The sequence below is a fragment of the Sander vitreus genome, chromosome 13, assembly GCF_031162955.1.
Source record: "Sander vitreus isolate 19-12246 chromosome 13, sanVit1, whole genome shotgun sequence".
In the NCBI taxonomy this organism is placed as follows: Eukaryota; Metazoa; Chordata; class Actinopteri; order Perciformes; family Percidae; genus Sander; species Sander vitreus.
The window spans coordinates 21,122,182-21,139,110 of record NC_135867.1 but is presented as its reverse complement, the minus strand read 5'-3'; the positions used below and the strand labels follow the sequence as shown (position 1 = coordinate 21,139,110).

Sequence of the window (16,929 nt, the reverse complement as noted above, 5' to 3'; positions counted from 1 at the left end):
GTAATGTATTATTCGACTTCAGGTAACACTATATTGTATGGAACTTCATTTTCCACTCAACTTCCACTTACGTTAATGCTATTTCCTATATTAGACAACTTTTTATAAGGCACTATGTGAAGCCTATATTGTTAAGCCAGCATTGTGCTATATATAATAATATTTAATAGAAATATGACTCTCCCCATAGTGCTTTACCTATTTATGAAAATATATGTACACAACAAATAGCAGTCCTATAAATAGGCTACTTAGAGTGTAGGCACTCAATTTTCCCATCTTATAGGAGACAGGAGTTATACCATTGCGATTCCAAATAGGCCCTTCTACAATATATATGTTGTACTGTGTTGTTATTGTAGCCATATCTGATGTGTAATTGTTTTGATGGATTATACATGTAACATATTATGATAGTATTGGGATTTGTATTGGGATTTCCCCCTTCTCTAGGGGGGTCCGGGGGTATGCCCCCCCCCCCCAGGAATTTTTTTTGAAAAATAAACCATTAAATGGCACTTTCTGGAGAGTTTTGTGCAAAGAAATGGAGAAATCAAGTCTTACATGATATGTGCAAAACTGCAAGGTTAAGAGCCTATACTTTGCATTGTTGTAGTATCAACAGGTATTAGGGCATTTAGCATTTACATCACTGTTAATTAGTCATCACTTGATTACATATTGTATTGTATTGTATTTTTCCGATTGTTCTCATCTCCGTCGAGACAAAATAGACATGCCATTTCAAATCGAATCTTCCTGTGTTTTTCTGCTTACCAAGCCTCACATGGTTACACTAGATGTGGTTAGACTTACAGCATAATGACTAATGCTGGCAGTGTACACTTTTATTTTTGGTAATGTGATATAATATGACATTTTAAAATGTAAATTGGTTTTTCTGTATCATCATTTATTAGAAATAATACAAACCGAATCCCCATCAACCAAATTAACTATATATTTTTTCTATCTCTGGTGTCTGTCTGTGAGCGTAGGGGTCTAGTTAAGGAAACACTTACATCATGAAACTCCCAGGTGTATGCTGCTACGGCTGATGAGTCGATACTACGTGCGCGTCCCTGCGCACCTGTAACAGAAACCGCCTAAAAAAGCTCGCTCCCGCTACTCCCTTCCCATTTAAGGTGCGGCAGAGGAACAGGTGCGTGAAGAATCTCCGAGAAGCTTTTATAAACTGAAATATCACCGTTGCGTGCTAACTTACTTTCAGAACGCTGAGGAACACGTAAATAGATAACAACAGAGGAACTAACTATCAGCAACACAGCAAACTTAGTCCAACACCGTCAGATTGTGAGGAGTGGAGGATTTGTACCTTCACAGCAGGTGGACGTCGTCTTTGTTGATTCGCAAGTCAAGTCGAAGAAGCGGAAAATGGCCCACTCGGGTATGCAGATGTTGGGATTCACCCTGTCTCTTCTCGGCTTAATTGGATTGATAATTGGCACAATTTTGCCCCAGTGGAAGATGTCCGCTTATGTTGGGGACAACATCATCACGGCGATATCCATGTACGAAGGACTCTGGATGTCCTGTGCGTTCCAGAGCACAGGCCAAATGCAGTGCAAGGTCTACGACTCAATCCTGCAGCTCAACAGTAAGTAACCCAGTTATTGGATTCAAAGTATTGTGTCGTCGACAGTGTCAACAGTTTAAGATGTTTTCTGTCATGTCATATTATAAAATGATTATAATTTGTATAGCACCTTTTCATACAATTAAATGCACCTCAAAGTGCTTTACAGTGTGGTGTTAAAACAAAACGCTCAAGAAAAAAACAAATGACAGGGTAGGCCTGTTGATAAGCGGTTAAATGTTTCCTTGACATATCAGGCCTAACGTCTAATTGGCTTACGTGCAGTTTAGTGTCACAAATTATTTTCTAAAAACTGAGTGTCCCCAAGTGATGAGGGTCTTATTTGAGACAGGTTAAGGGTAGGGTTAGCACAGGTGGTTTAGCAGGTTCATAATGAAGGACATTGTATGGGGAATTTGGGACACTAAACTGCACGTATACCCGTGTAATTTATCATGCGCAGCTTATCTTGTCGAATGAACTGGTTTCAAAGTCAATAACGGTTTATAGAATGACTCATTTCACTGCCTGTTTTCTACACTGAAACCTGTACGTTAGTTAACGTGTAACAGGAAATGATGTACAAACTGACATGCATGCACCTGTTGGAATAGAGAAGCTATTACCACCTTTTTTTTTTTTTTTTCTATAGGCCATAGTCTAGTTACTTCTGAGCTGTCTTTTACAACTCTTTAACGGTTACCAGATTCCTTTTGGAACCGATTCTGTAACTCATTAACTCCTTTATTCACTCAGAATGCAGTCATTTAGTTTAAACCACACTATGAGGCGCCTACCTGCACTGCGCAGTAGCGCAGCTTGATAGCTAAGTGCCAAAGACAGATTTTGTTGAAGAGGGGGAAAAAAAGAGAGAAAAAGAAAAAAAAGCCAATTGTTTAAAATTCTTCCGAGTTGCCACGACGTGTAGCACTTGGGCAATGATATTATATTATGCTGAGGCCATTGTCGAGTACAGCTACCCCTCCATGTGCGGAAACCCCTACCCCCCCTCCCCCCCCCCTAGGATTTGCATCACGAAGCATAGTTACAGGTCAAACTACACCTGTATGAGTCGCTGTTTAGTCAACATGTCTGAATACCAGCCCCACAAATGGTTGCTTTGTCTTTGGCCTACAGGGCATCGAATAACACAGAACACATTCTTTGCTATATTTGGGCCCGGAAATGTTGAGTCTTTCATAGCCTACATGTCTGGACAAATTGTATTTAATGCATCATTTATTTTTATTCTTTTTATTTTTCAAATGTTTGAAGACGACACCTAATATAATGACAATTAAAGGCCCTGCTTCCAGGCTACTGTGGGGGGGAGGGTTCAGAGACCCACATTAAAGTGAACTGGTTATTCATTTGGAGGCCATTAGCCAAATAGAACATCTAAAGCTAAACAAAGAAAGTTAGAACTATCGTTACATTTCCTTCTTAAAGTGAAAAGTCCATGTACCATAGAGTGGCTAAATGGGTCAATGGTGGCAGGACAGTTGGGATACTTTATTGGACAACATTGTTTCAAATTCAACTGATTTATTGTACTGCCTGAATGTCAATGGGAAATCTTCCATTATGTTAGGTCCCTCCCTGTGTGTTCTTGGCTCAACATTCAGTCAAATGCACTTAATCTGTAACTTACTTCTCGACTTGAACAAATTGACTATTTTCTATTTTAGCAGTGTGTCCGTTTTTTATTTATTTTTCTATTTGGCTTATCAAAACATTTGATAAAATATCTGCAGCACAATGTGTCTTATCGCCTCTTCAAACATGAACACAAACCACTTTTGATAAACGTTGTGTGATTAAAGCTGTGGTTAGATATGGAGCACTTGAACAAATGGCCTAACAAATTGAAATGGGAACAATCAATACCAGACCTGTGCAAAGTGTGACAACTAGATTGTGACTCTTTAGTTTGAGCCAGATTGGGCATTCTTCAGATTCTGGAGAGGGTCTTGTTTCTTTTTGGATTGCCGTTTGAAACAACAAAATGTCCACCTGCTGAAAGGCAGGTTGTGAGTACCTGAAATTGGGAGTGTCTTCTTTATAATGAAACCTGAAACCTGGTTAGACCTGTTTCTGACTTGCTTGCATGCAAACAACCCACCCACTCCCCAACCCCCCCCCCTAATTTCTTGGAGCTTCCGGGTAGAGCCAGTTTCTGTGCTTCGTTGTTATAGGGAGCGGCAATGAGACACAGGAGACAGAAGCCGCTCTGTTGTACATGAACAGTGTTTGTTTAAACTGCTTTTTGGTGGCTTTAAAACTCATAAACTGCAGGGGAAAAAAAAGTTGATGCCTTCTTTTAAGTCTTTATCACCATAAATCACTGTAGAAATCAAGTTCAAATGCAAGTGACGTTTTGTTTTACTCTGGTAAAGCCTGTCCAGTCTCACCACACCCATGACCCCTGTGTACAGACTATTAATGAAATGCTTCCAATAACTGATGGACTAACCCTATTCTGTCCTTGTCCAGGTGCCCTCCAGGCAACCCGCGCCCTCATGATTGTGAGTATCATCGTAGCGGTGGTTGGCTTGGGCGTAGCTGTCATGGGAATGAAGTGCACCACCTGTGGAGGAGATGACAAAGTCAAAAAGGCCCGCATTTCCATGACTGGTGGCATTATCATCCTGATTGGATGTAAGAAGCCATTTTCATCTCCATTTTATTTTTTTCCTTGACTATTACAGTTTTTAAGTGATGTTCTTAATTAATTTCCCACAGCTTTGTGTGCCATTGTTGCCTGCTCTTGGTATGCTAACGACATCATCCAAGCCTTCTACAACCCTTTCACCCCCGTCAATACAAAGTAAGTACATGAGAATTTTAGCTAAAAACAACCTTTTATCTGTCCTCTGCACAAGGCCACTTTTGAAAATGTAAAAAAAAAAGTGCCTTAATTACCACTGTGTTGGTTGTGTTTTTATTATTTTAATTACATGTGCTTTGTTGACCAGTACAGGTACCACCAAACAATAAGCTGAACATTTTCTTTAGCAGAATACAATATCCCCACACATGTTAGATGTACTGGTTTGACATACCAGGTGCTTTATAGCCATGTGTCCAGCCACTCTAGTGCTGACAGATGTATTGTGCATGTTTTGTTTTATATAAGCTGGAGCTCTGCTGGCATCGGTTTACCCTTTTTTTTTTTTTTTGACTCACTGTAACCTGTCTTACTGAAGGTATGAGTTTGGTTCTGCCATCTTCATTGCCTGGGCTGGATCATTCCTGACCATAGTGGGAGGTGCCATGCTGGCAGCATCCTGCCCAAGAGGAAAACCATCCACTACACCCAAGTATCCCATCTCCAGACCCGCCAGCAGCAAGGAATATGTTTGAGCAGGACTGGACTCAGTGTTAGAGGCTGAAGGAACACTTTGACATTCATGCTAGTCCAACTCTGAGATTGAAACGTTGAAGATGTAATGCTAGGAGGTGATCAGTACTTGTTTTTTTTTAAATTGTATTTTAGTTTCTTCAGGGATACCCTGTTATGTTACTGTAATATTTTAACAAACTCATTCAAGTTTTAAATAATGGGGGTTTACTTCTTAAAGAGCGTATTGGCCTTGCCCTGTCTTGAACTACAGTTAGTGCTTACTGATATGTATACTATGTAGTATACTATCCACTTAGTTGACACCTGTAAAGCACAATGTTAAAATGAAAGTGACTATAATATTTGGTATGTAGAAATATTTTTTGCATGCTACAATGTACACTGCATTCGAATGTACAGTGCGTTTTGGGGCAAAGGTTTGAATGCAGTGAATAGAAATAGGATGTGAACGCTCACCATTTGTCTGTAGAGGCATTAGTTCATTATCTGGCCATCATTATATTTGATACCATTATTTCCATGCATTTGTTCCTTTTCTATTTATATGTAAACTACAAATCATTCAGTACCACTGTAGACTATTTAGATGATTTAGATTTAATCAAGTGCCGGAGTGAAATTGTAACTATATATTGCAGTATACTGAATCCTTTTTACTGATCCTGCAAAGGTTTTTTTTTTTATTTTTTATGACGGATGACTATTTGTTGTCTTGTTCTGTGATAGCGGTTTGTGTGAATAGTCTTGGCTTATTGATTTTTTTTTTTTTATATAACTTTAAATTGCTAAGTTTGTTGTACATAAAATAAAAGTTGAAAAATGATGTTTCTATTTAGTTGAAATGCCTTCATGCAAATTAATGAATGTAAACATGCATGCAAGGAAATACAGCAGTTTGAAGTAACTACATTTAAAAGGGATGTAAAATGTACAGTTTAAAAATTAAATGGAACAAAAAGAGGCTTTATGCATTAGTATACACCTCAATAGTACAAAAAAAAATAAACACTAGCTTTTTCCTTGAAGTAGTTTTAAAGAAAACCCCTTCATAATCCATGTATGCTGTGAAACAGTTGGCATGTGCAGAAATTAGGAACACACTCAAACACAGTTAAAAATGTTGGTGAGCAAATGTGATGGGTTTAGGTTGCAGATTTTTTTTTTTCCTGGCTGAGGTAAGAAGCTGAAATAATCAGCTGCATTTTACTCTGATTGGAAGCCATCTTCCCCTGGTATGATCAGTACACAGCCTCATAATGGCTAACAAAATGAAAGTTGCTTTGGTTCTATTGCCACCTTGTGGTGTTTATAGGTAACTGCTTTGAGTTTGGTAGATGGTATATAAACTGAGTGGATGGATGTACTACACATAAACAGTGTATTATATGTTCAAGTATTAGTGTATGCTGGTGCAGGTCTATTTGTTAAATCCATTTTAAGCTGAAAATGCAAAATGTGGGAAAAGCTTCTACTGCAGTGGAGCATTTTAACCTGAATTCTCCTTATTCCTCTTTTATAAAGCTTCTCCAGCTTTTTACAGCTTCTCACATCCTCTCACTTTGTCATGTCTTCAAGTTAGGATTCTTGTGATTTATTAGACCCACCAGTGTCTTGCTCTAGTTCTCCTTTCCCTCTCTTCTCATTCTGCCTGCCATTCTCTAATCATTCTTTCCTCCCCACCGGCCAGATCTAAAAAGTAATAATGATAATGATTTCACTCCTAAGTGACCAAACCGTCTGATTCCAGTCTGCCTCTGTCCTATAAACTCACACAATGCAACCACACCAGATAACTATTAGTTTAACTCTATGACCATAACATTTGTCTTCCTGCATAAAATTCTGACCACAAAACATCTGTTGGCTCCTCTAATCTTTGTTTTTTCCAAGTTAGTGACATTTGCATAAACAAAGTGTTGTACAGATAGGTGATAACAAAAGGAGCTTCACATCCATTTACTGGACCTTCCACACACCTGTCTTCAGGTCCCTATAGCCTACCCACAAAAAAGAAAACAAGAACCCAGCGGCTCCTCTAGTCTAAACAGAAAGGTGACGCTGTCACAGCTATGCTACTGAGCCACTGAATAATGAGTTATTAATGTTCATCGCCCTTTTATCACCCTGACAGAAAATAATGCACTACTCTGTGGGAAGAAGTGGCCTTATCATGTCTTTTAACCCACTACCCAAACTGTCGTCACGTAAACAAACGTGCACAAACACACACATTCTTGAATGAGTGCAGTCCTGAGATTTGTTTGCTTGTGTTGAAAAAGCTGCACAGGACAAAATCTTTTAAAATGTAAAATATAGCCAATGCCTACCAGCGTAAATCACATAACATGGCTGCAATGAGAAAATGTGCCTTATCTCCTCAAAACTTGAATTAAGTTTAGATTAGATTCTCTGCCTTCTGTACCAAAACCCAAAAGCAAAGGGAAAGTTGTCTGTGTCTGCTTCCCCTGGACTTTAAGTAGGCTACCTGAAAGTGTAAATGTAGTTGTCTTAAGTGAGGATCCTGAAGTTTCATCTTTACATACACACACACACACACACACGTCATGACTCATATTTCACCTTACCATTAGAGTAGCTTGACAAAACAAAATGCAATAGATCCTGCTAACAAACATGACCGATGCACTTCTTAGATGTATCTGCTCTCACCATTGGACAGTGTTAAAAAGACAACTTTCTGTCACTTCAAACGGTCTGAATCTCTATAAAACAAAGCTCAGGAAGATGTTGTTGCTATACAAAAGTGTGTTATGTGATCAAGAGTCACCAACAGCCCAGGTAGGCTATTACACTCTTTAGGAGCCAGTTTGCTATTTGACCCTTGATCTAATCACAGAGAAAATCAAGCCATTTAGGAAAGAGATGACTGTGTACACTTCCATAACTAATGCAAAAAATTAAAATGCCTATAAAAAAGAAAGTTCTGCACTTGGAATTTTAGCAAGTACACTTTTTCACATGAAGAAATCAGAGCTGCCCTTATATTCAAATGGGGTAAAATTATCAGATTTTTATTGCAGAGAAATAGAACAATGTCAACAATTACCGTTTCCTTTTAATACATCAATCTCCGTTACAGTCCATCCAAACCCACAGCACTTTCAAGACAAACGTACACTTATTTCCTGAACATGGAATGATCTACTTTAACAGGCCACATGCATCCACATTTACATCCCTAAGATTACATTAACTGGCTACATGAACACAATGTGTAGCCTCAAACTTCAGTACAGGTGGGAACTTTAAGACTAATCTGCAAATTCTTGTTTGGAAAGTTTTAAGCAACTCCATTTAACTCCTTTGCAAATTCCTTTATGCATTCAGTCACTCAGTACAATAACCTTTGACCTATTATGTAGTAATCATGGCAATACATAGAACTGAAACAAACCATTCCCCACTTACAGTGATGAAATGTGAAGGGCACTTCATTTATAACGTTTTCACAAAGGTTAACAGCTTGCTGCTTAAAGGTGCTCTAAGCAATGTCGCGCGTTTTTAGCTACATTTTTAGTCACATACAGTAAACTCACTATCCGCCTGTACACAAAAAAAAGGGGGAGGGGCGAGCTAGCCTCCGTTTTGTTTGACAATACTTCAAACTTCAACAAGTGAAGTCACCCAACAACGCTTAGAGCACCTTTAATACCAAATGGTTAATTACTTCTGGACGGTAAAATGAAGAATTCTTACATGCCAAGTGGAAAGTTTGTCGTCATCGGATCTGGGCCGTTGAAATCTCACAATAGCATAAACATTCAAAACATCTCAAATAGTGCAACAGTTTTTCAATATCGCGATCATCACTGCCGATGTCAGCCAACACTACCCGATGTTCTGTTTCTTGAGCTGCGTGGTTGCTAGCCTTGTATGTGTTTTAAGTGTAATGATGTGATGCATGTGTTGTTCTTGCCTGAGGCCAAATTATTTAAGGTATATATAAAAAATAAAAACATGAAGATATCCTCCATACCGGGTGCCAACAATCTAGCGAGAATTTTATTTACACATTTACAAAGATGCAAATTTGTAAGCTGGCTCTCCCAGGGTTTATTCAACAAACCAAATCATTTCACTGCCCCAATGAAAGGGTGATGGGAGGAGAAAAGACAATGCAACTCCAGAGTGCACTGTCAGCATCCACATCACTATCTCTTGAGTGTCCTTGTACAGGAGGGCAGGTGGAGCTGGACTAGAAATGGAATTATTGACTTGTGAGGCACTGAGTTTGGCTTCAGAGGGTTTGAGAGGTGCTATGGGTAGAAACCGGTCATAAAAAGGAATAATAAAACTACTGAGACTTATTTATCATCCTTCAATGTCTGTCTCCACTTCCACAGCTCCGCAATAACCTAAAGAAAAATAAAAAAATAAACATAACGGTTAATACGGTGGCCAAAGCATGTTGCAGACATTTCCAATGTCAAATTAGAAAGGAATATTAAAAACCAAATGAGTTTACGGTACGGTCTCTTTTCTAATCTGCTTCTTTACATAAAGAGATTTCAGTGTATTTACATCACATTTGGGAGATTTGAAAATTCTGGAGCTCCCCAGTGGTAGGATCACACAGTATATAAAGAGCAACAAAGACTGGACCAGTTTTAACCAGGGCCAAAAACAGACTAAATCCAACTTTTAAATTTGAAAGATGCACATTTCCTGTCGTCACTCTGAGAACTATTAAATAAAGAAACAAAAAGGCCAAAACAAATGCTACTTAAACCCCCCCCCCCCAAAAAAAAAGTCAAAATTAAACAGAAGGAAGCATCAGCCAAACATGCGTTTGTTAACAAGTCTCTAACAACTCATTCAACATTTCATGGCCAATCAATTCAAATGGTTTCTCGATCAATTTTTCAAGATAATTTAGGACACCAACGGGCGTATGATAAATAATGCCCAGCACTGCAAACTTGTACTGTACCTTGGGGTCTGAGACATTATGACATTTCATCATAAAGTTCTCAAACTTGGACTGGATTTTGGGTAATGTTACTCCCTGTAGAAAGAACAAAAAAAATAAAAACGTTCAAATGAGAAAATGAGTTTCTTCACTCATGCTACTTACTAGACTTTCAGGTAATAAGATTAAAAAACAAACAGAGACCGACCTTCTTCGCTGACTCCATCATCTTGGCTTTAATCTCAGGAGTCGAGGCAGTTCCTTTGGGAGTTGTTGGGGGTTTAGGCGACTTGTCACCCTTACCTTTAGGGGTCTTCTCCTGTAATCAACATTACAATTTAGATATTAGGAAAGAAACAATTCAGTTTGTCTTACCATTTGGAGAAATTAAACTGGATAAGAGTAAGCGTTAGAATTTGTAAGTGTTACAATTTGTTTGTCCACCCCCCAACCCATTATTTTTAATTATACCAACTATATCCAACAACGTAACTAGAGTCCCTATATACTATTCAGTAGATTTAAAGTCCAGTTTATAAGAACTAATCGTTACCTGCTTTACGGCTGGAGTGACAGGTTTAGGACTCTTGCCATTCTGAGCAGGGGCTGCTTGTTTGGATGGGGTCGGCTTGGCCTGTAACAAATGAGCAGCCGTTAGTGAGAAAGGAGTGCAAGTTCATTCAGCAGAAACCAGCAAAACTGAAAGTAATTAGTGCTTGCCTTAACAGGGGACTCTTCCTCGCTCTCCTCGTCGTCATCTTCATCATCCCTTAAAATATTTTTAAAAAAAAGCAACTTTTAATTGCATACAATGTCGTAAAACTAAACCTAGGCCTATTTAGTGCATTCAAGTGCCATATTACAATTTTTTAAAGAAAATATTTTCCGAAATGCAAAATCAACCTCAAACTAAGTCATACATTAAGATAATACATACACTGCCTTTAAGTTGTGCAACTTAACTTTCAGAACTACCAGTTTCAACCTAGCTACAGATGAGACAACAGGTTTTTTTTTGCAGCTTGAAATGATCCCGAACTTGATAATTTCTGTGGTTTTCTCCCGCCCGTCTCTTCTCGCAGCCCCTCACTTGCGCCCTTTTTTGTAATCATGCATGTCAATCTTCACAGCATGTTTCCACAGCAGCGTGATGCCGTTTTGCGACTAATACACTAACGAGTAATAATCTGTGCAGAAACGCAGTGAGTGGTTTAACGTTAGTTATATTAAAAGGAAGCTGAGGCAATTTTTTTTGAAGCAATGATTTAGTAATAAAATGATTAGAGTTACTCAAGGAATTGTTTCAGCCCTATTTTTAGGTCTTGTAAATAGGCTAGCATGAAGCTGCAACAACACATTATGCTAGAATGTTTAATATACTATGAACTGTTGCTCTTTTACCAAAAAAACTAAGTATATTCTAAATGAATACAGCTGTTTGTTTTATCACCATTACTAGGGCTTTAACTTGATACACATTAAAAACAACTATTTCCCTGTTGTCTGTAATAATACCAAGAGTATTATTAAAGCAGTTGAGGTGCAAATTGTTGCCCCAAGTACAGTATTTTCCCAATGCCAAAATATAGCTCAACTCTCTCAGGTAACAGTACAACTCAGATATACACAGGCCAAATATGTAGAAAAACCAGGCAGATTTAAAGACAAGCCTGTAAATCAACCTAACAGAGCAGCATCTCAGATTTAAAGCGTAACTCTCGCCAAAATGAAACCTAGGGTCTTTTTGTGAATGTACCCGAGTCAAACTTTCGTTTAACAGCATATTTAGGACGGAATCGCCACTTTTAAGATTTACCGTATTTTCGATCAAATGGCCTTTTGAATGGGAGTGCTAGGGGCACTTTTATGCTAACCTCAAAAGAGCTATTTTTAAAACACTAAGAAGGCTCGACACAACATGAAACTTTGCTCGAAATATGACCAGGGTCTCTACACATGAACGCAAACATTGACAACATTGTGTACAGAGTTTACTAAAAAGAAAAGTTTTGAACAACTCACCGTAGCTGTTGTTTCCGGCAGCAGCCATTTGATCAGTCAAAAACAATAGAGTACCAAATGCAACATAAGAGCTTAGCTCCATATAAATGCACGGATTATTTCTTGTTTTGTCGTTATTGAAAAACAATATTGAAATCGTAGTTGAAAAGGAGCCTCATATGGAGTCCGTTCATTTGCATATCGACTCGTTTTGACTGCCGAGGTGGTAGCGGCTGGAAACAAGACCTACGGTGAGTTGTTCAAAACCTTTTAGTAAACTCTGGGTACACAAACAATGTTGTCAAGGCTTTTGTTAAGGTGTAGAGCCCCTGGCGATACATAAAGCAAAGTTTCATGTTGTGTCGAGCCTTCTTAGGGTTTTAAAAATAGCTATTTTAAGGCTAGCGTAAAAGTGCCCCTAGCACTCCCATTCAAAAGGCCATTTGACCGAAAAACGAGAATATGGTAAATCTTAAGTGGCGATTCCGTCCTAAATTGCTTTTAAATCAAAGTTTGACTCGGGTACAGTCACAAAAAGACCCTAGGTTGCATTTTGGCGAGAGTTACTCTTTTTACACATTTCTTTTTTATTTTATTGTGTAAAATCATTTTAGGTATCATACGATTAAACATTAGTACATTAGTTTGCTAGAGAATGAACAGAACAGTTTTTGATTTTAGTGTTGAAGTTTTGGGATCCACTGAGTTCCAGTGTATGTAAAGATTAAAATAGTCTGTAAATGTGTGGAGTTTGACACTCACTCATCATCGTCATCATCGTCGTCGTCGTCATCCTCCTCCTCCATTTTAATTTTTTTCTGTATGGAGGTCAAAAGTGGGTTATGGTCATTTCAATTTTGACAAAATGTGAGGCTAAAATAGTGAAAGATGTTGAACAAACCAGAGCCTTGTGGGCAGGGGAGGGAGCAGGTCTTTTCTTTGATGTTCTGACATCTTCCTCCTCTTCTTCATCATCATCATCATCAGACGACATATCGGCCCCCATCACTTTAAGAATAAGAAATGTAAGACTGTGTAAACCCTGCCACCAAAACCAAATGGATATGCTGTGCTATATAAAAAGTTTGTTCATTCAAACGTCAAAACACTAGTTACCAATGCAGAAACCCCCACAATGAACCACAACCAAAATACACACACAAGTTGTTTTTCCTGATCAGTTTAAACATATGTATTCTCGTGACAAATACTCACTGACAAGGTGTTGTCCACTGATGTGGATTGGACCAGCGCCTGCTTTCAGACGGAAAGTTGCTGGGGGTGAGATTGTGAAGCCACCGAGACACACCTGCAACAAATAAACGTTAATACTTTTCTAAGTCGATATTGGTTATAAGAAGCATTGTCCAACCAACGCAGCCTTAAACTCCTGTGGTATGCTGAAGGGACACTAGGACGCGACACTGAGAAGACGCCGTTAGTGGAACTTACACTTGGCAGGGTAGAGGGCTTAAGTGAAACCAGTGCTGCCTTGATGATCTGACCCTCTGTGTCTTGTCCTTCCACCTCCACCATGTGAAGTTCATCTTTCGTGCTGGGGTCCACACAGGCCTAGAAAAGAGCAAGGCAACAGTTGACTGTAAATCTATGGCAACCTTTAGGTTTCCTTCATACCTGACGTGGTTGGATCTGTTAAACTCTGGTGCGTTTGCCCGTTTGTTGGTGATGTGAAAGATTCCGTGATAGTTGAATTGATCAGGAATTGAAAAAAAATACTTTTAAATCCAGTAGTCTATAATATTACTGCTGATTAAAATGTCTGTTACGCCAATAAAGTTTAAAAACACATTGGGTTCAGTTAAGTGCAGAAGGACTTTCCGACAGTCACTGAATCTTGATTTTGATACTGATCGATTAAACACAATGAGTGTGAGAAAAAGTGACAGACATGAATCATGCACGTCCATATTATGATAATCAGTGTAAATTAACATTTTGTTTGTACCCTAAAACTACTGTGGGGGGGATGGGGGGGGAAGCTAAACATTAACTTTCATTTAGGTAAGACTCAAATTGTGTTTAAAGCTTAGGCGTGTAATTATTGTTGGGTAGAAAGTAATTATTTCCCCAAAGAATGTGTGAGTGGAACTTAAACACGAAGCGGATGAAACAGGATGCTAATTAAACTTAATCACAAAAGCAGATGCCATTACATTTAAACTGCAGTTTCACCACACTTTGAGTGGAGGACTATTTCTCAGAGGCTGCTAATAGAGAATACTGTTCAGTTTGCCAGCCACTTGACATTATGCCTTTTTTCCTTCACTTTGGTACATTTCACAGATCACAATTGGCACTCTCAAACCTGCTTGTTCAACCTTCACGTGATCTAGTCACGTGTGCACAAGATAAAATCAATTTATCATTGTTTTGGTCAAACTGTAATTGATCATGTACAACTGTCTTTTTACACGATCCATTGGTCATGTCACATTGCTCATAATATAATACTGGATGTCTGTTAAACTGTCTTACCCCCCTCCAAACATCTAGGCATAAGTACGTCTTAAAAATCCAAAATGGTTGAACTCCTTGTCATAATCGGTCAAGCAAGTTGTCCATACAGTACATTCCAATTGTTCTTACAGATCGTTGTGAATTTGTCCAGAATTGATTAATTGCTCTCAGGTGAATTTTGACTTTCATTGATGAACAGGGTTTGTGTGAAACATTAGATTAACCAATGATCAACTAGACCAACCTCCATGTAAAATAGCTTAGGTGAACCAAATTAACCTTCAATTGGCAAGCATATCTAAACCGAGCACAACAGTTTTGCTTTTCTTTCTGAATCACAATGACACTAATTTGTTGAAAAACCAAAAACAAAAGCATAAATGTGAATCCTGTCCAATCTCTTGCAATACTAATCTCGCATAAAGAAACGTGACTTTCTACTGTTGAAATTTATGAATTCCATTACAGAAAAAAAGGAGTCTTTTACATTTTCAAGCATTGTCACTTTTTTTGGCCATAGTGTACATCAGGAAATACCTAAAGAGTACAATTTTATATTGACAACACGACCAAGCTTTTGACTAAACTAAGCATCTTTGTGAACAATGACACACAAACTTGACATTCTGATGGCACTGACATGTCCATCGACAGATTTACTTTTGAGGAATGGACTGAAGATTTTGAGCAAGTTACAGGCTTTTGCAAGTCATCCATTGTGTGGTGCCGTTTGTAATAATTGTTTTGAGAAATTGACTTACTGGTTTGCAAATGTTAAGACTGATTCGAGAAATGTACCAAAGCGACAGAGAAAAACTGCAACTTTATTCAATCAACTGTCAGGCTCTGTGCATAGTGGGTGCAATGGCCATGCAATACAAGGCTTTTTTGACCGCTGCACAAACTGTACCCTTATGTTGTGAGAATTTGTTGGGGTGGACAAAATCAAGCAATTTCATAAGTAGCAAAAATGGTGGCTAGCTGAGGAATATAGAACATATGTAAAGTTATGATATGGTTATAAGCCCTCTTTAAACAGATATCAGGGTACTTACCATCCTTAGATCTAGCTGATGCTCAAATTCATCATCCTCTGGATTGAACACCACCTCCTTTCCAGCTTCCAGCACACACCCTGGTGAAAAGATTTCAAATGACGATTCAACATTTAACAGCAGTTTGAGAGTTTAAACAGAGATTTTAACATGTGACAAGTTATTTGCTTTTTAAGTGTGTGGGAAGTGACCTCATTGCAGGGTGCTCTACCCCAGGAAAGCATTTGGGGTGTAATGTGCTGTATTTCAAATACACACAAGAGGGAGCCATACAGAATACTAATATTTCCACATGGTCTTGGCACAGGGAATTCCCTCAATTAGAAGAGGTAACAGTAAAATAATTTCACTAAAAACTGTGGCTCAAATTAACATAAATGGGTGTCTGAGGTGCATTGTAACAAACAAGGGTGTTAGCACAATGGCAGATAAATAAAATGTTACTGTATTTAAATTAAGAATATAGCTTTTCAATTAAGACATCTAAAAGTCTACCGAATTTCGTATCTCCTGTCTGGAACACAATTTCCAAAGTAATATGCTATTCCTAATTGACGACTAACGTTATATTAGATGAAATGAGTTTCGCATATCACACGTGTGCACATTGACTTATTTCTTTATTGTGAATGAACTCCGAATGTGTGTCAAATTCAGCAGCACACGAGTGTATTAACGTTATCCCAACTGGCCTAGCTTTTATCCCACGAGGAGGAAATGTTAGGGTGATGGGACGGAGGGGTACACATTATCCAAAGATACGCCTTTAGTGGGACTTGAAATGTTAGCTAATTTAGTCACAACGACATTAGCTAATGGTCAATGAACCATTATGAAGAGTTTGCTGTGATAGCGTCAAAAATGAAATGGCCTAATTACAGCAGGGTCCGCGTGTGTTTGAAACCACGTTGAGACGGATTTTCCCGACGAGCTCAAACTGTGACGTCAAAATTAAACTTAAAGTGTTAAGTTAATAAGGAAAATGGATTGAAAATGAACCTACACAACAGTGTCGACGTCTAGTGGGAAGAAATGCCGAGATATCAACATTGTTCACGAAACATGGGCGCCGCCATGTTGATATAGTCAAACACGTGTGTAGGTTAGCTGCTACAGACTGGTCTGAAGCCGCGTGGTTCACCAAGACTCGTTCAATATCAAAATGATAATTACAACGCAATATACTATACTTTAAACGTTTAAATATGACAATAGGAACATTACCTTCCATTATAGAGGACCACACGCAGCTAAACGACTATACTTACACCTTTTATTGTCAAACACGAGGATGCGTCGTTAATGTTAAACACCTTGAAGTCACATAACGTTATAATATGCAGAAGTTATTTACCGTAAAGAAAGGTCTGTGGTGCCATTGGTTCCTCGTCTAACCCGTTCATTTTTAGATTAAAATGCTGACAACCTGCTGCTTATCTGCGGTGGAAGAACAACTAACTACTAAGAAACCACTAACTAACGTGGTAGATACTTGCTCCGCCTC

The 16,929-nt window shown here is 38.5% G+C and overlaps 2 protein-coding genes across 3 annotated transcripts; one reads left to right on the top strand and one right to left on the bottom strand.

Annotated features, from left to right (window-relative positions):
* The first annotated feature begins 1,126 nt into the window (after window positions 1-1,126).
* LOC144527525 (claudin-7-B-like) lies at window positions 1,127-5,796 on the top strand. Its single transcript, XM_078265641.1, has 4 exons — window positions 1,127-1,618; window positions 4,091-4,255; window positions 4,340-4,424; window positions 4,804-5,796. Exons 1-4 carry the CDS (start codon window positions 1,396-1,398, stop codon window positions 4,958-4,960), a joined length of 630 nt encoding a protein of 209 aa, XP_078121767.1. The 5' UTR covers window positions 1,127-1,395; the 3' UTR covers window positions 4,961-5,796.
* Window positions 5,797-8,017: 2,221 nt separating this feature from the next.
* npm1a (nucleophosmin 1a) lies at window positions 8,018-16,929 on the bottom strand. 2 transcript variants are annotated; one of them, XM_078265886.1, is made up of 11 exons: window positions 16,780-16,929; window positions 15,426-15,505; window positions 13,345-13,464; window positions 13,108-13,201; window positions 12,794-12,900; window positions 12,654-12,710; window positions 10,612-10,656; window positions 10,445-10,525; window positions 10,100-10,210; window positions 9,913-9,987; window positions 8,018-9,337 (listed from the first exon to the last, which is right to left on the bottom strand). In XM_078265886.1, the coding sequence occupies exons 1-11, from the start codon at window positions 16,826-16,828 to the stop codon at window positions 9,287-9,289; spliced, it is 870 nt and encodes a 289-aa protein (XP_078122012.1). In that variant the 5' UTR covers window positions 16,829-16,929; the 3' UTR covers window positions 8,018-9,286. The 2 variants fall into 2 exon arrangements, with proteins under 2 accessions (XP_078122012.1, XP_078122010.1); XM_078265884.1 differs by having other exon boundaries at window positions 10,612-10,660; window positions 12,655-12,710.

Coding starts and splice junctions, on each gene's coding strand:
- LOC144527525 (XM_078265641.1), top strand. CDS start 1,396: ATGGCCCACTCGGGTATGCAGATGTTGGGATTCACCCTGTCTCTTCTC. Junction 1,619..4,090: donor CTCAATCCTGCAGCTCAACA/GTAAGTAACCCA, acceptor GTCCTTGTCCAG/GTGCCCTCCAGGCAACCCGC. Junction 4,425..4,803: donor TTCACCCCCGTCAATACAAA/GTAAGTACATGA, acceptor GTCTTACTGAAG/GTATGAGTTTGGTTCTGCCA.
- npm1a (XM_078265884.1), bottom strand. CDS start 16,828: ATGAACGGGTTAGACGAGGAACCAATGGCACCACAGACCTTTCTTTAC. Junction 13,465..15,425: donor ATCAGCTAGATCTAAGGATG/GTAAGTACCCTG, acceptor GCTCTTTTCTAG/GCCTGTGTGGACCCCAGCAC. Junction 12,901..13,107: donor CAGTGGACAACACCTTGTCA/GTGAGTATTTGT, acceptor TTATTCTTAAAG/TGATGGGGGCCGATATGTCG.